General features: G+C 35.1%; 1 protein-coding gene across 3 annotated transcripts in view; it reads right to left on the minus strand.

Moving 5' to 3' along the window:
- Positions 1-25,432, minus strand: part of PRR16 (proline rich 16) — a 221,632-nt gene that overhangs the window by 49,848 nt on the left and 146,352 nt on the right. Inside the window, exon 2 of one of the 3 annotated variants that reach the window (XM_008014231.3) lies at positions 13,355-13,452. The exons of the other annotated variants lie outside the window; for them this stretch is intronic. Within the exon in view, the coding sequence (XP_008012422.1) occupies positions 13,355-13,366 (12 nt within the window). The 5' untranslated portion in view covers positions 13,367-13,452. The remainder of the gene's footprint in view (positions 1-13,354; positions 13,453-25,432) is intronic. 3 annotated transcript variants of the gene reach the window in all.

Here is a 25,432-nt window from a genome sequence, read left to right on the forward strand (position 1 = left end):
CTGCACCATCTGTTAGTGGGTAGGCAGGAAAGATAAATATATCTATTCAAAGTAGAAGACATGGATGTTTTCCTCATATTCTGGGTCCATGAAAGAAAAAAAAAAGGTGTTCTTTTTTGCAACATTTAAAAAACTTGACTTAGGTTTGGGGTTCAAATCTATAGAACCTATACATCTTGGCAATTATGTCTAGCAGTGGACTGTAGCAAAAGCACAGGAACATCTGCCAGAGTAGATGAAAGTCAGACCTTAGGTGATTTCAAAGCTTAGGATGACTTTACAAGTCAAAAGGACAAAATATATAAAAAAACAGTACACTGTGCCGGAAAGTCAGCCCAGAGAACAAGCAATAGGAATGGAATCCCAAGAACTTAGGATAATAGAAAAAGACAATCTGTGAAGTAGTATGTTTAAATTGACTAAGGACATGAATAAGAAAATGAACAAGACAAAATGAAGTGGATAAACATAAATATATTAAAAATAGAAAAAGTGGTTAGGAGATGTAAATGATAAAATAAGAAAAAACAAAATTGATAGAAATTGAGAAAGAATAAAAGTAAGAAAAATGGAAATAAATTAGCATCTAAAGAATGATAGTTCAGAATTGGCAAAAATCATGAATCCTCGGATAGAAGAAGAAAACCATCAGATACGGGTGTAATTTTTTTTTAATCACACATCTTGGGTCATCATAATGGCCAATGACAAAAGAAAATAAAAGATCTTGCTGACAGCTGATTTCAGGCTTCTCAAAAGCAACACTGCAGCCCAGAAAATAATGGATTAATATTTTTAAAATGCAGACTGGAAATAACTGTTTGCCTAGAATCCTATGCCCAGTAGTAAGTCATAATCTAAAATGAACGGTAAAGTAAATATAATTCAAAACAAAAACAAAGAGAGTCTTCTACTAACTGATCTTAACTGAAAGAACTAAAGGTTGTATTTTAAGAATATGAAAACGGAGACAGAAAGGTGTGTGAAGGCATAGTGAGCCAAGAAATTGGAAAACATGTTAGTAAATTTAAATAAGCAATGTTGTATAAAACAATTCTAGTAACGGCTACTTTATGACACAGAAAACAAATAATTATAAAATATTAGTAAGGTGGTGAGCAGAATTAAAACATTCTAAGATGCTTTTAATGGTCAAGAGGCATAAAAGAAATACTTAATAGCATTTGATAATTGCATTTTAGAAATAATGTTACAAAACTCATGTTTAGAAATAATGTTCGGAAATCACCGGCAGAAATCATCTCAAAATTACCATTTCACCTAGCAATCCCATTATTGAGTATATACTCAAAAGAATATAAATCATTCTACCATGAATACACATGCACACATATGTTCATGGCAGCACTATTCACAAAAGCACATGGAATCAACCTAAGTGCCTATCAATGTTAAACTGGGTAAATAAATGTGGTATATATACACTATGGAATAATATGCATTCATAAAAAATAAGATCATGTCCTTTGCAGATCTCAAATGATGGAGCTGGAGGTCATTATGCTAATCAAACTAGCATAGAAATAGAAAACCAAATACCCATATTCTTACTCATAAGTGGGAGCTAAACATTGAGTATATAAAGAAGGAAACAACAGACACTGAGGCCTATTTGAGTATGGAGGGTGGGAGAAAGATGATGATTGAAAACCTTTCTTTCAGGTACTATGCTTATTACGTAGCTTATAAAATAATCTGTACCCCAAACCCCTGTGACACACAATATACCTATATAATGAAACTACATATGTACCTCTAAACTTAAAAGTTAAAAAAGTATATCTTGTTAAGTGACATATCGAGGAGGTATATATATGTGTTTATTTCAAACAAATTAAGGAAATTCAACAATTAAACTCATAGGCTTCTGCCTTAAGATGCTTACTGTTAGATGGGAAAGACAGAGAGAGAGAGAGAGAGAGAGAGAGAGATAGTGGGTAGAATGATAGGTAGAAAATTTCATACAAAAAATAAAAGATACAAATCTGCTTTATCCTGGAGAAATCTAATCTCTCTTACCTACAATTTTTTTTATCCTTTCCAGTTTATTGCCGTATGGGAGAAAAGGTTCCAATACATTTATATGCTTCCTAGCCTTTAAAAACACAGTGCTAGGCTTCACGAGAAACACATAACAGAAACAGAATTCATTATTCCACTATGCTCAGAGAGCTCTAACAAGTGCCTGCAAACTGGCCAACACATGTGCTTTACATTAAGTCCACCCCACTCAGTCTCACTTATATCTAAAAAACAACTGTCTTAAAAACAAAATAAATAAATATAATTAGAAAAGTGTTTCCATAGTTCCCATGCATATTGCTTAAAAAGACACCCATATTTGTTCCCTTACTGTCAGCGCATCAGGTTCTGAATACAGAAAACATTAAATGAAACAAAACAACTGCAAATCAAAACCAAAATATGCAGGCTTGATGTCTAACCTTTTAGGGAACAATCCATCTTCACATGGAAGAAACATAAATTCACATGATAACCAGAGCAATTGAAAAAGTGATTGTATGATACATGTTGTTGCTAAAAGAAGCAATACATTCACCAGAGTAAGGACAACAGAAAGGAAATATTGTTAAGAGACATAATTATACTAAGAATAGATCAAGAGATATTGTTTTAAAGAAACACACACATGAACTTCTTTTATTTCTTTAAGACAAACACTAAGAAAAGAAGAGAGAAAATTGATTTGTAAGCTTTTGACAAGTCTTCCTTTAATAGTAAGTGGTTGAGTCCATAAGAAATGGACTGAGATCTAAGGCTTTTAAGCATCAGGAAAACTGCCATTCAGAATATTTTTTGGGAAGAAAACCTTGGAGCTCCATCAGAGCCTAATTACACCTTTTGTAAAAAGCAGCAGGGTGGCTCTCTTCTTTTGCTTTGATGTATGGCCAGCCAGCACAATAGTTAAATAATCTATAATACTTTCCTTTTTTTTTTTCCACAAAGATTGAAGCTCAGTAGTGAAAAATGATGCATTCAGGAACATTATTTTCAGATGGATATGTTGTGTATGTGTAGGATCATTCTTTTCTGCATCTGTCTATTGGTAGATGCCTGAAGCACATCAAAGACTATTATAATTCATCAGTCCCCAGTCAAATTTTAAACCCTTATAGCTTGTAGCTCCCATTTACTATATGCTGCCAAAAGAATCTTAAAAGATGGTAGTAATATAGCTGTTGAATAACCCAGCTATGATATCTACCATGGCTCTACAGAATTAACCAGGACTTGTTAAATATCTACTAATTTGAGCAATGAGTGCAGCACAGCAGGATCATGTATAGATTATATTAAGACTAGTGTTGAGGAAAATGGAGTGCTAGCCACATCTCAGCCATTTAAAAGCTACATGATTTGGGCTTAATCCCTATATGACTCTGTTGTCTAGATTGTGAAAGGGGAGAAACAGTAAATGAATGCCCTGCATATATTATGAAGTACAATTTAGTGAAAATCAAAGGACTGAACATAATAAAACTGGGTGATTGACTATAAAGGAGCATATTAGTTACTTACCCAGGGTACAGGTAGTGGATTTCTTTTAAACTTTGCAGATTTTACTTTATATATAAATATAGTAATATGATAAAACTTCCAATTAAACCTTTTCATTTGAAGAGACAAATTTTAAATGAAGGACAAAATCTAATTTATTTCCAAAGTGAGACATTCAGTTTATCATATCCAAGAGAAATAAGGCCAGTACCAAATTCTAAATAAATAAGACTCCTATTTTATTGCCAGTTTATTTTTTATGCTAGATGTTAAATTATGTTTTATCTTTTACTCTACAAATTATAGAGGGAACACAGATAAGTTTAAAAATTACAATGAATTGTAAAATTGAAACTTTGAGTCTGCTTTATGCTTATCATTAAACTATGGTACTTCTGGGCCATGATCCAATTTATTTGTGTCTTTTTTAAACTTTACTGAAGCATAATTTGCATATGATAAAATTCTTCCATTTAAGTGTACAATCCTTTTAGATAAATGAAACTTAGTAAATCTACAGATTTGTGCAACCATTGCCACAATCCAGCTTTAGGACACTTTTAAAGCCTGCAAAAGATCCCTCATGCTCATTTGCAGACATCCCCATTATAACTCATAGTCGTAGGCCACCAATAATCTACTTTCTGATTCCATAGATTTGCCTTTTCTGGACATTTCACTATAGTCTTTTATATCTGGTTTCTTTTACTTACGTACTGTTTCTGTGGGGCCTTTTTGTAGTTCATCCATGTTGGAGCATGTGTCAGTAGTTGTTTACTTTTCATGGCCAAACAGTATGCCATTGTATAGGTATATCGCATTTTTTTACTCAAACATCAGTTGATGAACATTTGGATTGTTTTCATTTTTTGAGTATGATAAATAATGTATTTATGGACATCACAATCCAGTTTTATGGGTATACACATGTTTATAATGCTTACCGAGCCTTGGGAAAATTGGTACTAAGATATGCAAAGCAATTGTACCAGTTCTAAATTAAGCAAGATATTACTTGGTTTCCTTTGCTGTAGAAGGGAGATAATGACAATGGATCCTTTATAAATAAGCTTGTCATGAGGGTCAGATGATGCAAAACACACTTATTTAGCACAGTGCTCATTTGATGTTAACTATTATAACAACTATGCACCAGATCATAATGGAAATACATCAAGAAAGTGGTAGTGCTAATAAAACAAGATGATTAGAAGATTTCTGACTCTATTTTCCTACTAAGAGATGCAAACCTCACTCTTGATTAACATGGCATACTATCAGGCAGAAACTCACATATTTTTATATAGAGGGTAGCAAACAACTTATTTTCTGGCCATACACAGTGGTTTTTACCTGTAATCTCAGCACTTTGGGAGGTCAAGGCAAGAGGAAAGCTTGAGTCCAGGAATTTGAGACCAGTCTGGACAACATAGTGAGAACCTGTCTCTACGAAAAATTAAAAGATTAGCTGGGGATGGTGGATCACATCTATAGTCCTGGCTACTCAAGAGGCTGAGGAGGGAAGATCACTTTGTTGAGGTTGCAGTCTGCATTGAGTTGTGATTTTGTCACTGAACTCCAGCCTAGGCAAAAGAACAAGACCCTGTCTCAAAAAAACAAAACAAACTAAAAACGTATTTTCCCATCTGATCACTACCACACAGTAATTGGTGGGGAAGGGACTCTCTAATAACCACTTGCTTCAAGATAGAACATCACTGAGTTCAGGGACAAAGTAGCAGAATTAGATTTCTACCACTGAACACTCATTCTTCCTCCTATCACCTCCTTATGAATATGATACTAGACACAGGGAAAAAGAAAGACAAAAAAAAAGTACAAAGTAATTACGTAGCTATATTAGTCTGTTTTCATACTGCTGATGAAGAGACATGTGAGACTGGGCAATTTACAAAGGAAAGAGGTTTATTGGACTTAAAGTTCCACGTGGCTGGGGAGGTCTCACAATCATGGCAGAAGGTGAAAGGCACATCTCACATGGCGGCAGACAAGGGAAGAGAGCTTGTGCAGAGAACCTCTCCTTTTTAAAACCATCAGATCTCATGAGACTTATTCACTATCACGAGAACAGTACAGGAAAGACTCACCCCCATGATTCAATCATCTCCCACTGGGTCCCTCCCACCACATGTGGGAATTATGGAGGCTATAAATGAGATTTGGGTGGGGACACAGAGCCAAACCATATCAGTAGCTTTTCTACCTTATTTAACAAATATGCTGTGCACATTATGAGCAGGAGCAGTTTTTAATACTTTAAGAGTAGTAACTCATTTAAAATCTATAACACCCCTATGAATTAGTATTTATTATCTCCACTTTCAGATAAGATAACTGAGGCACAGAGACGTTGAGTAATTTGATCAGTGTCACACAGCTAATAAGTACAGAGCTGAGTTTCAAACTCAGTAACCTGGTTCCAGTGTTTACATTTGCATTGCTATGCTATGTTATCTCTTTTACTAGAAGTAGAAACATTTTGCTGAAGTAAAATACATTCTTGGAAAAGGCAAGTGGAGGCATGATCGGTTTTTCTCTACATATATACCACACCAATATTCTTTAATCACTCTAATTGGTTTATTTAAGCCACAGGAAAATGTTTCTTTCAAATAGGAGTGAAACAAGCCAGGTCTAAATTATATCTTACTTTAAGTTTCATCTTAAATCCTCTTATCCATTTTATATGTGTGTAATGCTGAAAAACTAAAGCTTTTCAAGTTCACAGATGTGTTTATTTAATACTGCAGAAAGGATCCCTAACCTGACCATAAGAATGCTCTCTTCCTACTCAGTCATTCTTTCCTTATCTATGAATTAAGAGTAGCAGAGCGTCTGTGGAAAAATACCCCATTGCGAAAAATCTTGCACAGTTTAGGTCCCATGAGAAGATAATGATGCATATTAATTTTTTTAACTTTTTAATTACATAAACATTAAGTATACAATTGTAAAAAATTAAAAACCTATAGTTGTCATGTATCTATACATTGTTTTATATACAAATAATATATATTATGTAGAATGATTAAATCAAGCTTATTAACATATTCATCCTTATTCACATTTTAAAGGCTCTGAAAAGTCCTGACTAAATGTATTTAACTCAGTAGTTATCAAATTTTAAAATAATGAAGTCTGCTTTTCCTCGGTGTAACACCCATTTACCTACATTGGAAAACACTGCTGCTCTGGATGTCTAATGAATCCATGACAAACTAATACAATTACTTTTTATTCTAATATAACCTTTGGGGTCTATGACATGGTAAATAAAAGAGCTAATAATATATGATAACATGGGTAAGGGTGAAGATAATAATAAATAGAGTAATACTATATTAGCTAACATTTCCTTATGTAATGCTCAAAGCAATGTCATAAATTAGGTATTTATTAATGAATCCTCATTTTACACAAGAAGAAACTGAGTAATGTGCCCAAGCCACATAACTAGTAAGTAGTGAAGCTGGGTTTCAAAGCCAGGTATTCTAAACCCCAAATCCATGTTCTAATAATTACACTGAAGTGCCTCCCACTTTGTCCCAGGCAATCAGTTTATTTATACGGGTAGAATCCTGATTAGTAGGAATGAATTAGGACATACATAATTACATAAAATTGCCAAGAAAATTCTAGCAATGACAGATATAATTTATTCATAATAATTTATGTTAACTCTTGATACTGTTGCCATTATAAAACTTTTCCCTTTTTATGTGTATTTTTATTTTTTCCTCACTGAGGAGTCTAATGACCATAACATTTTTTTTCTTCTTCTCTTTCTATCCTAAAATAACTGTAGTAACAGTACATTTTCAAGTGGTGGTATATTCTGTAAATAGTTGAAAATAATAAAATGTCTCTGAAGTCAATACATTACTTTATATTACCCTTCAATTTTGTGAAAAAATATCACAAATTAATCCCTAATTCCAAGACATAAAATGTATTGTGTTTATAAATAGAAAATTACACATTTTTATTATTCCCGCTCCCTACTGCATTCTTTCAAAGTGCTAACATTTAGTTTCTGTAAATCAAATTCCTTTTTGACACTTAGTCTTTTAAAGAACAAAAAAGAAATAAAGTAAAAAGTACAGGATTTAAAGAGAGCAAGAAGTAGCTAAAATATGAAGTGCCAACTTGTGGCCGGGTGTGGTGGCTCACTCTTGTAATCCCAGCACTTTGGGAGACTGAGGTGGGTGGATCATAAGGTCAAGAGATCAAGACCATCCTGGCTAACATGGTGAAACCCTGTCTCTACTAAAAATACAAAAATTAGCTGGGCATGGTGGCACGTGCCTGTAGTCCCAGCTACTTAGTCCCAGCTACTTGGGAGGCTGAGTCAGGAGAATCTCTTGAACCCGGGAGCCAGAGGTTGCTGTGAGCCGAGATTGCGCCACTGCACTGCAGCCTGGTGACATAGCGAGATTCCACCTCAAAAAATAAATAAATAAACATAAAATAAACAAACAAACAAATAGCTAAATAAAACATGGAATGCCAACTTGCAAAAAATAAACACTTGTCATGCTTTGCACTCAGAAGACAATATCAGAGTAATAAGACATATCTTCAGCTCTGTGTATCTCTTAAAATATATATAGGTAATCTCTCTAAAGCTTCTAAAGATAGAAAACAAGAATTAACTGCAGAATCTCTTTCCTTCACTCCATACACACTTATTGTGCCATTACTTTTCTAGATATTGAGGTCTCAGGAATAAAAAAGGGAGACGAGACTCATGCTCTTAAGGGGCTTACATTTGACAGGAGGAGGCAGTCAGCAAAGAAGAAAAGAAACACAAAAGCAAGAAATCCTAAAGTGATAAGTGCCATGGAAAAAACTACAGGTAGTACTGTGAGAAATAGAATTGCACCATGCGACTAAGTGTGTGAGTGGGAGAGATGCACATGAACAGCCAATGCTCAGGTTAAGTGGTCAGCAAAGACATCTCTGAAAAAGGTGACATGAAATGGAACCGAAATAATACAGTGAGTCAATTTGTGCATGCTAAGTGGAAAGGACCAAAGGTGTTGTATTAGTCTGTTTTCATACTGCTTTAAAAGAACTGCTCAAGACTTGGTAATTCATAAACGAAAGAGGTCTAATTGACTTACTCTTCAGCATGACCTGGGAGGCCTTAGGAAATTTATAATCATGGCGAAGGCCAGGGGGAAGCAAGGCACCTTCTTTACACGGTGGCAGGAAGGAGATGTGCTGACCAAGTTAGGAAGAGTCCCTTACACCACCACCAGATCTCGTGAGAACTCACTCGCTATCATGAGAACAGCATTGGGGAAACTGCCGCCATAATCCTTTTACCTCCACCCAGTCTCTCCCTTGACACATGTGGATTATGGGGATTATGGGGATTAATTCATGATGAGATTTGGGTTGCGATGCAAAGCCTAATTATATCAAGTGGGAATGAGTTTGAGACCAAAACATGTCTTGTATGGTAAAGTACTGGACAGGGGGATCACAGACTGAGACGAGATTAGCTCTGGCTGAGAAGAGATCACAGGGTTTGATCACAAGGTCAACAGATCACAGGGGAATGATCACAAAGTAAACAGACTGATCACAAAATAGAGATCTCCAAGACAAGCAGCATGAAACAGCCCAAGTGGCAATGGCAAGTGGCAAAAGTTTTCAGTGTAGTATAGTATGAATCCCTTCATATTAAAAAATAAAAACAAACCCATTATTTTAGCTGCTCTGAGAAAAATGAATTGTAAGAAAGCAAGGAGTAGAGTTTGGAAAGGAATTCATATAAGGGCAGTCTAATTTAAAGATGAGGACAGAAAAGTTGCAAGTAGTAAAGACAGTGAAAAGAAGGATTCAGCATACATTTTGGAGGCATATTTGACAAAACTTTCTAAAGGAAAACAACACCCAGAGTTTTGGCTCAGGCAGCTTGATGAGGGAGTGATTAACTGACATAGAGAAAACTAAAGGAGAAAGAGAAATATGGGCCCCGGTATTGATTCTGAAGTTCCCGCTTTCAATGTGTTTATTTTAAGATGCTTATTAAACATCCAATGGAGACAATGGGGAGAGGCTAATGATACAAAGTTGGAATTCATTCATATATAGTTGGTGTAGAAAGCTATGGGCTGGATGAGATCAGCAAAAAGAGTTGGGATGGGGAGCCCAGAGAGATAAACAGGTGGAGGGGGAATAAACTAGGGAGAGACAAGTCTTGCTCTGAGTATTGGGACCCTGGAACATTTAGTGGCTGAGAAGGCAAGGACTCAGCAAAACACACTAACAAGAGGTGGCCAGAGAGGTAGAAGGGAAAATGTAAATTTATCTGTTCCATACATAGAACCTTGACAGATAACATTTTGACAATAACAAAATGTAGTACTCTTTCGCACTTTCACATACATCATTGCTATCACAGCAAGTTCACTGACCTACATCACAGAACTACTTGTTTTCTGATTAAAGCCGGGTTAAAGACTGTTTCTCAGGAATAATATCTATAGTTGTTTTGATTTGACAACAAAATCAAGCAACCTCACCTCATAAGCACACTTTCCTGCAGGTTATTAATCACTGTACCCATCTGTGGAGCATTGCAACATAATCATGAAGCTCGTCTGCCTGTTTCACCATTGCAACTTCTGGCTTTGGTGTCACAATGCTCCGTAATTCTTTGCTGTTATAATATTCAAGGTCACTGTTAGTGATAAATAAAGATAAATCTCATGCACTATGTTATTATGGAATTCCACAATCTTGCAAAAGTTCTGGTCTGAATTTTTCATCTTCTTTTCATTTCACAAAAACACCAAACTTTACCATGACTTGCCAATTTATTGTGAATCTTTCTTTAGAAATTCAGATAACAAACAATACTTATTCCAGTTTTTGAGGCACATGAATTTTAGTTCCTCTCTAATATCACTATACATCCTTACTTCATAAAACTCAATTTATTAACTTTCATATTCTCTCTGATCTACCTCCAACTCAAGCAGAAAACAATTATTTTTATGTAAACATCGATATACTCTTGTATTACCTTGTTTTAGTCTTCTACTTGACAGTGAACCTATCACAGGTAGAACTGTGTCTTATTAATCTCTATATTTCTTTTTTCTGCACAGTGCATACCACAAAGTGCATGGTCAATAGCTATTGAGTAAAATAATGAATTAAATAATTGATTAGATTAGTTTAGACTGTTAATTTTTGGTTTGACAAAAATGATAAAGATATCAAACAACTGCTTTATTATATTTTAATATAGACTCTTAGGAGAAATTTTTGCATTCCTGAGGTTCATCAGTCCCTCATGCTTTCTTACTTCATCTTTATTTGGGTATGTAATTTTCATTAGTATGCTAGTATACTAATGTAATTTTCATTAGTATGCTAGTATTTCATTAGTATAACAACAAACCATTTTGAGTGACAACTGCTAGTCGATTAACCTACGATATGTTTTCAATTCTCAGGAACTAGCTCTGTGATTGAAATCAATAGTAATATTAAATGGTTGGTTCTCTCTTTTGCTCAATGCAACAAATACTTCTTGTATTTTAACAAAATATATAGCCCCTATAATAATGATGGAAAGACATTGCACATTCCATACTATTATTTTTACTAGTCAACTTTACAATTACTTCAACAGTCAATTCATCATTTTTATTCAACCGAACTCAGTTCAAACAGTTAAATATTTAGATCTGATTCTTTTTTCAAGAAAAATTAGAACTGAGTTTGAGAGGTGTGTCTGTCTGACAAGTGCAGCAGCAGTCTAAAGGGTACAAAATACTTGACTTTAGGAAATGATGTATGGGGCATCATGTAATATGTACAGAGAATTGCCTCTGAATATATCGCCAATGTGGCATCCCCAAACAACATGAGTTAGCAATCTATGCCCGTGTAATTTCTTCTAGGTAAAGAAGAATGCTGTCTGGTTATAGACTATCAAGACTTTATTCCAGTGGGAAAAGCTAGGCCTACAGCACTTTTTTTTTTTTTTTTTCCGACTTTTTGTGTAAAAGTCACATCAAACAGAATATATGGACACTATGTCTTGAATTTTCTGGTCCTTTGGGTCAGCTGAACGTCTTATGAATTCGATTGAATAAGGTCTCAGGAATTCAAGTTGAATAAGTGACTTGACGAACTGCTAATTGGCAAGTTAATATCAGAGTTGTATAGTTTTGAGGTGAATTAACATGATTTATAAAAAAGGAAAGGAAACAAACAAAAAAAACCAATAATTCCAAGTATTTATCCATGGGTCTCTCTTAGCAATAACAGACATAGGGAGACTTTTAAATTTACTTTTTCCTCTTTATCCTGAGATAATCAACAATTTATTTTCTTTTCAGTATACCTTTTTTATCCATTTTATATGATGTGCTATAACTTCTTTTTTACTTACCTCTTAAGTAGATCTGATTGAGAATAAATATAGCTAAATTCCAAATACCATTCCCTCTTGTTTTACAACAATTAGAATAAACACATTAAAATGCAGACTTGATTCATGAAACAACACTAACAAACTGTTAAAAAACAGTATAATTACTATAAACTCAAAACTAAAAATAGTTTACTTATTACATTCTTAAAATCACTATACACTAATATAGAAATTTTATTTAATAGGCACTCAACAACAAAATCAATACTACTCATGGGAATTCATTCAAATAGAGTGTTGTCAAATGCATGACAAAAGGAGGTAACTGATTAAAGAAAAACAGTAATTGTAAACATGTTAATATATCTCTACTATTTGACATTATCCAGACATCTTTTATATTTGATTTTAAATAAAACAGAATTATTCTTAAAATCCAGTAATTGACTAATCATGGCATCTTTCAGGTTTTATCTAGAATTGGAAAAATTTAGTATCCATATTTAACACAAACAGTAACTAGAGTCTTATATAGATTAGGGGGTTGAAATGATTGTCCCAGAAGCACCAGAGCATAACGAGCAATAAACACATGTTCTTTCATACGCAGAAAAATACTGAGATCAAAGAAACCCTTACTGACATCCTTTGATGATGGGAACATGGAAAATTGCAATAAAAAAATTATTGAGCTTGACTATGCATGTTTTCACTTCATTGGGAATTCACAGTTGTTAAAGGTAATGATCCTTCTTATGGTCACATATGGCACAACCAGGATTATGTTATGAATATACTTCTAATGTCATGAATGAATTCTGTGCACCATAAACCAATCTTTAAAACAGGACTATTGGCTTAATATCTGATTTTAAATTATCATATTTTTAATACAATTTTTATTGTTTTTTAATGATTAAAATTAATTTTCTAAAATCGACATATATGAAGAGAAATTATCAAAGTGTAAACTGATTTTGTTAATAAAAAGTGTGAATATTCTAATATGACCTCATTAATTCTGATACCTTGGAAGTTAAATCTTGCAATTTCGAACAAATCACAAATATTTCTTAAAATATTTTTGGAGCCTTAAAAATAAAACATTGCTGAAATTCATGATATTATTATACTTGTTTCCCTATGTGGAATTTAAACATAAAACACAGACTGAAAATATGATCATTTATATGATGATAAATAGTGCTGTGAGCATTAATCACGTTATTCATGGTCATCATTTGATAACTTTAATATTCGAAGAGACCTAATTGTTAATTGCAACTCTTACATATATTTCGAATTACAAATGATATATTGGTCTTGCATGTTTCTTAGAAATGCTGGTATGTGCTGTCCAAATTTCTGAAAACATCATGTTAAGGTGGGGCTGACCTTCTTGGGCATTTCCTGATGTCCTGTTGTCACTGTATGCCTGCAGCTCTGTTTCCCTGTTTCATCATGTGGGGAGGTGGGAGTAGGTAATGGAGCTTCTGTTAAAAAAATTAGAAAACTTTAAAAATTAGTTTATTTACTTTAGACTTTCCAAAAAACACTGGACTGGACATGGTGTAGGAGGTTATGAATGGATGGGGGGCATTCATCATGAAGGAATAGGATATACTGATGGAAATTACACATGGATGGAAGAGAAGAAGAATGAACATAAGAACACATCTATGAAGGAAGTGTATGTGAAAGACCACGTATTGTGAGTAAAAACATAAGAACTATGAGTATCGATCAATCAAGTCTTCAAGAATGTTTACTGAGTGCCTATTCTTTCTGAGAACAGTATACCACAGCAAATCATTGGATGCTTTCTGTAGGTTAACACTGACTCATCATTCAATATTGTTTTGCTAATGAGGCATATATGGCTCATTTAAGAAATCTGGACTGAGAATCCAATAGCCCAGTGAGTTATTAATATAGCCGAGTTTGCTCAATTATTGACTGTTGTTAGCTACTTGTAGAGCACCATGCTGTGTCAGTACTAGGAATGCAGAAATGAGTGAAAAAGTACTCTTCCTCAAGGAGCTCAAAAGAATCAGTTTGGGGTGGGGGTTGAGAAAGGGCACACTATTCTGTTTCTTGCTGCTTCTTATGCTATTGACCTTCTTTATCAACAATAACTTGAATATTTAGTAAAGAAAAGCAAAATTATACATTTGAATAAGCTCAAGGTATTTAACTTCATCATTCATCCACCCATGAATATATTCAATAAACTCTCACTGAGCACTAAGTATGTGCTATGGAACCCTCCTGGTTATTGGCAACATGACAATGAATAAAATGTCCAGAATTCTCACCCACATTTTAATTATATACACATGGATGACAGAAAACACTTCTGTTAAATTATAACTAAATTATAACATTTGACTGCAAAATACTAATTAAAAATAATAATCTAATGAATAAAGTATGCAGGCACTATTTATTATATAGTATTAATGTTATGGTTAAAACATTTAAATACATCAACAATCAAAAACAAGAACTATCATATTTTCTAATCATATTTCACTTTAAATCTACAATGAATACTCCTGACATTATTAACAAAAATTAGATATTCATAAAATTATAATGCTGAAGTAGAAAAACCGAAAATGGCAAACACTATTTTCTCTATATTAATACTTCAGAAGAAAATTACATATCTCTGTATCCACCTCCACCCTCCCCCCAAAAAAACTTTATCAAAAGAAAAAAAAAGAAAAAGAAATCCATAGAAAGCGGCTTAAGGGCCTATAGAAGAGAATACAGATTTTCCTCTTGAACTCTGTTCTTCATTTCAAGACACTAAAGAATGGTGGTAGAAGTGTGGTTTCTATAGTCAGACTCACTAGCTATGTAATCCCAGGCAAGGTACTTGGGGGCTATCTCTCTGTACTTCTGTTTTCTTATCTTTGAAAAGAGGGCTAAAAAACGTACAAGCTTCGCAGGGTTAACGTGAGAGTTAACTAAGTTAATATATGTAAATAATTTCACACTTTTAAAAGCACATAATAAGTGCTTACAAATGTTTGCTATTTTTTTTTTCTGTTACACAGTCAACAGAACAGGGAAGTAACAATGCCGGTCAGAATTTTTACTGACAGAGGTTCTCGGAGCACTTGAATGAAGAATTCTGAACCAAGAACTCGGGCTTTGTAATCAATCTTCAGTGTCAGATATTCTCCGGGCAATACAGCAGCAGACCAAGCTGCTATAGCTGGTGCCCATATGTTCCTCCTCACGGCAAAGTGAAAGAGCCAAATTCTGCATGTACTGCCAGAATCCCCCGGCTTCATAATTGCCACCACTTTTTCCATTTTGACAGTATAGATTCTGTTCTGCTGGTTGGCTGAGATTGTCTGGCTATGCACAGTGGAAAAACTATTACCAAATCATTCCAGCCATAACTTGTGAACTTATTCAGCAATAGAACATTCCTGCCAACTACAAGCTGAACAATTCCTTCTTTCGTTCCTCTCGTGTACTTTAGACACAGTCTCAGACAAGGCTAATTAAACCAAAGTGGAAAAGGCTTGAAAATTATCTGGTGAAGGTTTGAAGTAAATCATTAAAGTGTTTTCAATTATCCAAAGTATGATTATCCATACTACAAGGAAAATGTCTAAAGTTTAGGCTTGGCATTGGCCACTGGAAAACAACAGAAAATGATTTGAATTTGTTGGACGGGAGGGTACCAAACCTGAATTCATGATAAATGTGCATTTACATTTTTGGCCTGTGCAGAATGAATCAACATCCCAAATCTGTTTTAAAAACTCCACCCTAAACATTCGCTTATTCTTCCAGTAAGAATATACAAAGCAGCCCACAGTATGAGAACAGAACTTGAATAGGTTTTTGAGGAGTCATGATAGGTTTTACATTCAACTGGTCACATTACCTTGTTTCCTTTATGCTCAATGACATATATTTGTAAAACATGTCTCACGTGCAGGGTCACAGTTTGATTACAGGAAAAAAACATGTTTGTGTATTAAGCCATCAGATTTATATGGAGATCAAATAAACACCCATAAACTACAAGCTGCAAATATTCACCAATTGAATCTGTGTGTGTGCGAAAGTGCTTTACTAAGGAAAGCTCTGTTCAAATGCTAATCGTTATCCAACTGACTACATTAAAAGTTCCTTCAGGGAATCGATAACCTCTTACTCATCTTTACGACGCCATCTTCTGAGAATCAAAGGAAATTTGTTTATTGGCTAAACACAATGAAAGCTCAGCTCTTAGGCTAAGCAGCAGAGGGCTATTGTATTCTCAGTCCAGATTTCTTAAATGAGCCATATATGCCTGGATATAAAAAACTGAAATGCAAGGTTCAGTCTCATTTTCAGTGGCCATCACCTAAACAATGTGTTAGTGCCTTAAAGGAAAAGTATTTAAAAAGTATTAGAATATAAGTATGCTGTTGAAATTGCATAGGAGACCCAAGAAAAGCCTACAATATACATGCTTAAAACTGGATTTAATTATATAATAGATCACATATGTAAACCAATCATATGAATTAAATAAAATTCTAACAATTTTTAATATGTTTTAGTTATTTTTTCTCAAATGGAAGCCTACATGTAAGTTATTTGATAATGTTTTTGTGGGGTTTAAGACATGAATCTTAGTAACAGGCTTAAGTAATTATTGAAAAATTACAAAGCATGACTTTCTATGACAAAATAATACATAGTAAGATTTTTAAAAATGTAAACAGAAAAAACATAAATTATGAAGCTTTACATTTTATTTCCACTGAAGTTATTAAAAAGCAATGATAAAATATGATATAAAATCTAGTATTTCTTATTTATAAAATACCAATACTGGTTTGAATTATGTATTCTATGAATATTCAGAAAATCAGCAGTTAAATAACAAACACGACCCTTGTTTTAAAATTCATGCTTAATTGCTAAGTTTCCTTCACTTTACTTAGACACTATAGCCATGCTCCATGTGTAAACTCATGGGCAAATATTTGCATTACAAGTTTTTTCAGTTTCTGCTGAACTGCCAATTGTATGCTTTGCTCATAATCTTTAAATAGTATACCTCATGCTTATTTGTCTTTGCCCAATAAGTGTTTTGAGTTACAGAAAATAGCACAGAGTGACTTCTTTATTAATCCATCACATTAGCAAAATAAAAACCTGAGTTCACAGGATTAAAATATGATCATCCCATTTGAGTGCCCAGTCTCAAGGGAATACATGTATTAATACTCATATTAAGAACTTTTACGATTTGTGAAAGTAATATTATATACATATTTCACTAAATAATACAATAAAACAGAATTACATTTATTTGCATTTTAGAATACAAACTAGTATATCTTCAAAAAGAATCAAATCAAATAATACATATGTGTATTAGTCTGTTTTCACACTGCTGGTAAAGACATAGCCGAGACTGGAAAGAAAAAGAGGTTTAATTGGACTTACAGTTCTACATGGCAGGGGAGGCCTCAGAACTATGGCAGGACCCAAAAGACACTTCTTGCATGGTGGTAGCAAGAGAAAGCAAGGAAGAAGCAAAAGCAGAAGCCCCTGATAAACCCATCAGATATTGTAATACTTATTTACTATCAAGAGAATAGCATGGGAAAGACCGGCCCCCATGATTCAATTACCTTCCCCTGTCCCTCCCACAACATGGGGGAATTCTGGGAGATACAATTCAAGTTGAGATTTGGTGGGCAGAACACAGCCAAACCATATCATTCCACCCCTGGCCCCTCCAAATCTCATGTCCTCACATTTCAAAACCAATCATGCCTTCCCAACAGTCCACCAAAGTCTTAACTCATTTCAGCATTAGTCCAAAAGTCCATAGTCACAAGTCTTATCTGAGACAAGGCAAGTCTCTTCTGCCTATGAGCCTGTAAAATCAAAAGCAAGCTAGAAGCAATGTTTCTTCCTAGAAACAGTGGAGGTACATGTGTTGGGTAAATACAGCCATTCCAAATGGGAGAGATTTGTCAAAACATAGGGGTTACAGGGCTGTGCAAGTTTGAAATCCAGCGGGGCAAATTTTAAAGCTCCAAAATGATCTCCTTTGACTCCAGATCTCACATTAAGGTCATGCTGATGCAAGAGGTGGGTTCCCATGGTCTCAGGCAGCTCCACCGCTGTGGCTGTGCAGGGTACAGCCTCCCTCTTGGCTGCTTTCACTGGCTGGTGTTGAGTGTCTGTGGCTTTTCCAGGTGCACAGTACAAACTGTTGGTGGAGCTACCATTCTGGGGTATGGAGAATGGTGGCCCTCTTCTCACAGCTCCACTAGGCATTGCCCCAGTAGGGACTCTGTGTGGGGGGGCTCCAACCCCACATTTTCCTTCTGCACTGCCCTAGCAGAGGTTCTCCATGAGAGTCTTGCCCCTGCAGCAAACTTACCTGGGCATCCAGGCATTTCCATACATCTTCTGAAATCTAGGCGAAGATTCCTAAACCCCAATTCTTGACTTCTGTGTACTTGCAGGCTCAACACTACATGGAAGCTGCCAAGGCTTGGGGCGTCCACCCTTTGAAGCCACAGTTTGAGCTCTTCATTGGCCCCTTTCAACCAAGGCTGGTGTGGCTTCGACACAGGGCACCAAGTCCCTAGGCTGCACATAGAATGGGGACCTGGGGCCCGGCCTACAAAACCACTTTTTCCACCTGGGCCTCTGGACCTGTGATGGGAGGGGCTGCCTTGAAGGTCTCTGCCATTGCCTGGAGACATTTTCCCCATGGTCTTGGAGATTAACATTAGGCTCCTTGTTACATATGCAGATTTCTGCAGCTGGTTTGAATTTCTGCCCAGAAAATGCGATTTTCTTTTCTTTCACATAGTCAGGTTGCAAATTGTCCAAACTTTAATGCTCTGCTTCCCTTATAAAACTGAATGCTTTTATAAGGAAACCATCATTCTTAGCAAACTATCACAAGAACAGAAAACCAAACACCGCATGTTCTCACTCATAGGTGGGAACTGAACAATGAGATCACTTGGACTCGGGAAGGGGAACATCACACACCGGGGCCTATCATGGGGACGGGGGAGGGGGGAGGGATTGCACTGGGAGTTATACCTGATGTAAATGACGAGTTGATGGGTGCTGACGAGTTGATGGCTGCAGCACACCAACATGGCACAAGTATACATATGTAACAAACCTGCACGTTATGCACATGTACCCTACAACTCAAAGTATAATAATAAAAAAAAAATAATAATTTCAAAAAAAAAAACAAAAAACTGAATGCTTTTAACAGCACCCAAGTCACCACTTGAATGCTTTGCTTCTTAGAAATTTCTTGCACCAGATACCCTAAATCATCTCTCTCAAGCTCAAAGTTCCACAAACCTCTAGGGGCAGGAGCAAAATGCTGCCAGTCTTTCTGCTAAAACATAACAAGAGCCACCTTTGTTCCAGTTCTCAGCAAGTTTCTCATCTCCATCTGAGACCACCTCAGCCTGGATTTTATTGTCCATATCTTGGGCAAAGTCATTCAACAAGTCTCTAGGAAGTTCCAAACTTTCCCACATTTTCCTGTCTTCTTCTGAGTCCTCCAAACTGTTCCAACTTTTCTGCCTGTTACCTAGTTGCAAAATCACTTCTACATTTTCAGGTTGTCTTTTCAGTAATGCCCCACTCTACTGGTACCAATTTACTGTGGTAGTCTGTTTTTATGCTACTGATAAAGACATAGCCAACACCGGGAAGAAAAAGAGGTATAATTGGACTTATAGTTCCACATATCTGGGGACGCCTCAGAATCATGGTGGGAGGTGAAGGGCACTTCTTACATGGCAGTGGCAAAAGAAAATGAGGAAGAAGCAAAAGCAGAAACCCCTGATAAAGCTATCAGATCTCATGAGATTTATTCACTATCATGAGAATAGCGTGGGAAAGACTGGCCCCCATGATTCAGTTACCTCCCCTGGGTCCCTCCCACAACACAGGGGAATTCTGGGACTTGTAATTCAAGTTGAGATTTGGGTGGGCACATAACCAAACCATATCAGTATGTATTGAAACTAATTTTAGCTTTAAGTTTTATTGAAATAGTTAAAATAAATATTTATTATTTCATAAACTTTATTAAATTAATATAATTAATTTAAATTTAATATAATTAAATTAATGTAATAAATTATATTAATTTAAATATAATTTAAACTAATTAAACTGGTTAAATTAATTAATTTAAATATGATTTAAATTAATATTGCCTGAAAACTAAAAACCCATGCTGTCACATTAGGCATTCAGGGTCTAAATAAAGAAAGAGTGTAGTTTTGATAGAGAATATTTTCAGGCAGTATTTAATTTTGGACCAGTTACTTCTGTAGAGCAAGTGAATTTATTCAGCTGGCACTAGCAAACAGATAAACAGCAATGGAGGATACCTCCCTCCACCTCAAAGGGAATGAATTGCTTTTGCACCTGCCTTTTCAGGATAATGGTGTAGGTGCTAAATGGGCCCGTGAAGGGTGCCACACATATCTGGGATTAGACTGTGTCAGGACTGCCTGGAAACAAATGTCCTTATTTATGAAAAGCAGTAAGACAAGTCTCAAAACCAAAGAAACTAGCACTTCAGGAGGCACCTGAGAATTTGGAAAGCTAAGTGTGGTGCAAAAAGTAATTCTGGGACCATGGGAACAGAACTGACACCGTGACTGCTTTCCTCGAGGTTTAGACTATTATTGTTCCAGAAACAATCCAGAGAAATGGGAAAGAAAATGGAGTAACAATTTCCAGCGAGTAAAAATAACATGTTTGTTTCTCTTTTCTGTCTTTTCATTGCATGAGTAATGTAGGATATATACAAGTATCACTCACACATATCATATTCTGAAAATAACATGTTTTAAAAATGTATAAGTGTTTCAGATTTCACCTAAAACACCAAAAGCAACGGCAGCAAAAGCCAAAATTGACAAATGGGATCTCATTAAACTAAAGAGCTTCTGCACAGCAAAAGAAACTACCATCAGAGTGAACAGGCAACCTACAGAATGGGAGAAAATTTTTGCAATCTACTCATCTGACAAAGGGTTAATATCCAGAACCTACAAAGAACTCAAACAAATTTACAAGAAAAAAACAAACAACCCCATCAAAAAGTGGACAAAGGATATGAACAGACATTTCTCAAAAGAAGACATTCATACAGCCAACAGACACATGAAAAAATGCTCATCATCACTGGCCATCAGAGAAATGCAAATCAAAACCACAATGAGATACCATCTCACACCAGTTAGAATGGCGATCATTCAAAAGTCAGGAAACAACAGGTGCTGGAGAGGATGTGGAGAAATAGGAACACTTTGACACTGTTGGTGGGATTGTAAACTAGTTCAACCGTTATGGAAAACAGTATGGCGATTCCTCAAGGATCTAGAACTAGATGTACCATATGACCCAGCCATCCCATTACTGGGTATATACCCAAAGGATTATAAATCATGCTGCTATAAAGACACATGCACACGTATGTTTATTGCAGCACTATTCACAATAGCAAAGACTTGGAATAAACCCAAATGTCCATCAATGACAGACTAGATTAAGAAAATGTGGCACATATACACCATGGAATACTATGCAGCCATAAAAAAGGATGAGTTTGTATCCTTTGTAGGGACATGGATGCAGCTGGAAACCATCATTCTCAGCAAGCTATCACAAGAACAGAAAACCAAACACTGCATGTTCTCACCCATAGGTGGGAACTGAACAATGAGATCACTTGGACTCGGGAAGGGGAACATCACACACCGGGGCCTATCATGGGGAGGGGGGAGGAGGGAGGGATTGCAATGGGAGTTATACCTGATGTAAATGACAAGTTGATGGGTGCTGACGAGTTGATGGGTGCAGCACAGCAACATGGCACAAGTATACATATGTAACAAACCTGCACGTTATCCACATGTACCCTAGAACTTAAAGTATAATAATAATAAAAAGTAAATTTTAAAAAAAGAAAAAAATAATTCAATAAGATATCCATTATTTTATTTTAATATTACTTAGAAGCTCTTAATCTTGTCGAAAATCTTAGATAATTGCTCTACATCTTGAGATAATTTCTGTTTCTATAATAATTTGACAATGACTGCAAAACAATTTGAAAAGAAAAGCTAAGTAAACAACTCAATAAAGAATATTCCTTTTAAAAAAATTTTTTTTAAAGTAGGTTAGAGGTAACTAGGGCCTCTAGGGAGAGAGAATTGGGGAGTTCTCATTTATTGATTACAGAGTTTTGTCTGGCATGATGAAAAAGTTTTGGAAATAGATAATCATGATGGTTGCACAGCATTGTAAATGTAATGCCACTGAATGGTACATTTAACAACGAATAAAATGTCAAATTTTACTTATACATATCTAACCGCAGTTCTTAAAAATTAGTAATGCAATATACCAAAGCAATTGAATTGTACAAATAAGTGAATTGCAGGGTATGTGGAGTATATCTGAATATAGTTGTTGAAAAAAAAGAATATCTCTTCTTATGAAAGAAAAGAAAATGTTTTTAGAAGATGTGATCGTTTTAGGATGAATAATCAGCTCTCTTTTGAATATGAAGAGTTTCAAGGATTAATTTTCTTAACAGAATACCAAGACTGTCAGGAGATACCCTCTTTGGGACACCCTTCTGATTCTGAAAGAAGTATAAAGGAAATGAAGACCCCAGTTTATATTCCAGAAATCCACCAGAAATAGGTTAATCCCAGCTTATTTTCGGTAGGTCAAAATGCAAATAGAACCTGGATCACGGCAAGAAGAAAAAAAAGCAATGAGAGGTGAAACATCGTCTAGGGGATTAACAAGATCTAATGATTGCTGCAATAGACTTTTTAAAAGAAAAATAATTCTATAATTGAAAATAAGTTAGAAAGAAATCTAGCCTAATAGGAAAAATCCTATCATGAATAGATTTAAATCATTTATTTGGTATATTAATCACAAATAAGAACTCTAGTCTTTTTTTCTAACTACTAGTTGAAAAATTTGGACTGTTAAGCAGTAAACAAGAAGTCATCTTGTGAACATGTCTATATTTTTGTTTTTGTTTTATTTTTGTATCAGTTGGATAGTTTTGTATTATTCACTTCTGCCCCTTACGTTGAAAACTAATGTAATCAAATTAAATTCTGAATACCAGTGCTGGTTTCAACATTCATACATAGGAAGAGCTCAGTGGCATCAATCTGGTCAGAGACCTAGTCTGATAAATCTGTTTTGCATAAGAACACACTCTTTTTACTTCAAGCCTAGGCTCATTTAAAAAGGCCAAGAGCAAAGAAAAAAATGGATATTATACAGGGAAGGCAAAATTTTACTCCATTCTTGTGCTACCAGAAACCTCTGGATTTCACTTCTTATAAACTGAGATTCAAAACTAAGCGCTGGGTATATTTTCAGGAAACATAAGGGAAGGGCTTCTACCAAAATATGCTCCCCTTTTCTTATGAACTTAAGATGCAAGAACATGCAGCCAAATTATTTCCATTGCCTGCATGCCTGTGACTCCAGCATGGCAACTCCTAGATTTGATACTTACTGGATGGATAAATTGGAGAAAGTCATGATTCAAAGATGTAAAAATGTACAACTCTACATATGAGGTTTGCTACTATTGATTTATTTCTGTATTTACAAGGGGAGATAAAATAAAGAAGGGTGAGAATGTCTTAGAATGTGTCAGGTATATAAGACTCATCTTGTTTTATCAAAAATGAGTTTACCAGAATTGAAACACTCACACAAACACATGCATGGTTATCATCTCTAGGAAAACAAAAGCACCACCACCACAAAAAACCCTGATTATAAGATCTTCTTTTAAGTTAGTAAAAATCCTTCTTAGTATGCTTTGGGAAGTGGAGAAGCTCTGGTAGGAAATTGCTATCCTTCTGAAGCAGATGGTAGAAAAGACTTTGAAACCAAGATCAACCATGGAGATGGTTACAAGACTCTAATGAAGCACAGATCAAGTGTCCCTACTGCAGCATCCATATTCCCAGCACAACTCTGGGACCCAACTCCATTTGCACCTATGAATCTCTGTAAGTCTCAAACGAAATCTTCTTTATATGGTAAAATATCTTCAAAGAAACTATTTATCTCCAAAAGAGAAAAACATAAGAATAGTTTGTTTTAGTTCCTTCCATTTACAGCTGATAAGATAAAAATAATTATCATATTTCACATCGTGTCATTGAATGTGAAACAGAGTATATAAAAAGCAAACACTAAGATCTCTTCACTTTTCAGTAAAAGGTGAAAAGAGACAGTCTCTCTTTGAAAAAAAAAAAAAAAACCTAAGATATATATTGTACATCTGTCTACATGAACAATGTTGTTTTAAATTATAGGTACATTTTACTGTCTCAAATAATTTATTAAAACAAGTAAATTGGGAACCACTATTTACAGGTTTCAACAAGGCAATTAAAAAAAACAGAATTCACTACTACTTAAAATTTCTATATGCAAGAATCTAATAGAATAAAATGATCTTCTTTTCTAAATGGATCCAAAAAGCACTGCCCATGTTTTGGAAATTACTTGGATCTTTGCATTGTTAAATACCTAGAGCCAGTAATACATAATGTTAGGTAAGGGAAACAGTATGGCATACCACGATTTTTAATAAGAGAGTATCTTGCTCTGTCTCCCAGCCTGGAGTACAGTGGTGACCATAGCTCACTGTAGCCTAGAGTTTCCGGGCCCAAGCGATCCTCCCACCTCAGCCTGCTGAGGAGCTGGTACCACAAGCATATTCTACCATTCTTGACTAATTTCTTTTCTCATTTTTTGTAAAGATGAGGTCTCACTATGTTGCCCAGGCTTGACTCTAACTCCTGGTCTCAAGGAATTCTCCCACCTTGGCCTCTCAACATGCTGGGATTATGTGATTAAGTGCAAGAACCACTGCACTCAGATGGTTTATCACATTTTTTCCTAAGAGCATCAACTGATGATGAAAGTGACCTTAGGTGATTAATGAAAAAAATAATTAGTAATTATGTATTTATTTTAATATTATTTAGGAAAACATAACTAGTTTACCAAACCAGTAACAGAAATTTTCATTTTCAAAGAAATATATTTAAATTAAAAAGTCAATACAAAAACGTATATAAAAATGCAGGTGATAAGTCAATGTGATTAAAAAATACATATTTGAAATATAAATGACCAACGTGTGGGAAATTTCTTTTATATAAGTCAAATAGTTAAAAAGCCATATAATTGGATGCCTACTGCTCTGTCTCCTCAGCTCTGGGAGTCCTGAGGAGGCTCCATCACAGAGGAACCTCCAAGAAATACAGGATTATCTGAAGAGATCACACCTATAACTCATTGGGATTCCTGAAAGAGATGGAGAAACAGCAAGCAAATTGTAAATCACATTTAAGAATACTGTCCATAAAACCACAAAAATTT

This window comes from Chlorocebus sabaeus, chromosome 23 (genome assembly GCF_047675955.1).
Source record: "Chlorocebus sabaeus isolate Y175 chromosome 23, mChlSab1.0.hap1, whole genome shotgun sequence".
Taxonomy (NCBI): Eukaryota; Metazoa; Chordata; class Mammalia; order Primates; family Cercopithecidae; genus Chlorocebus; species Chlorocebus sabaeus.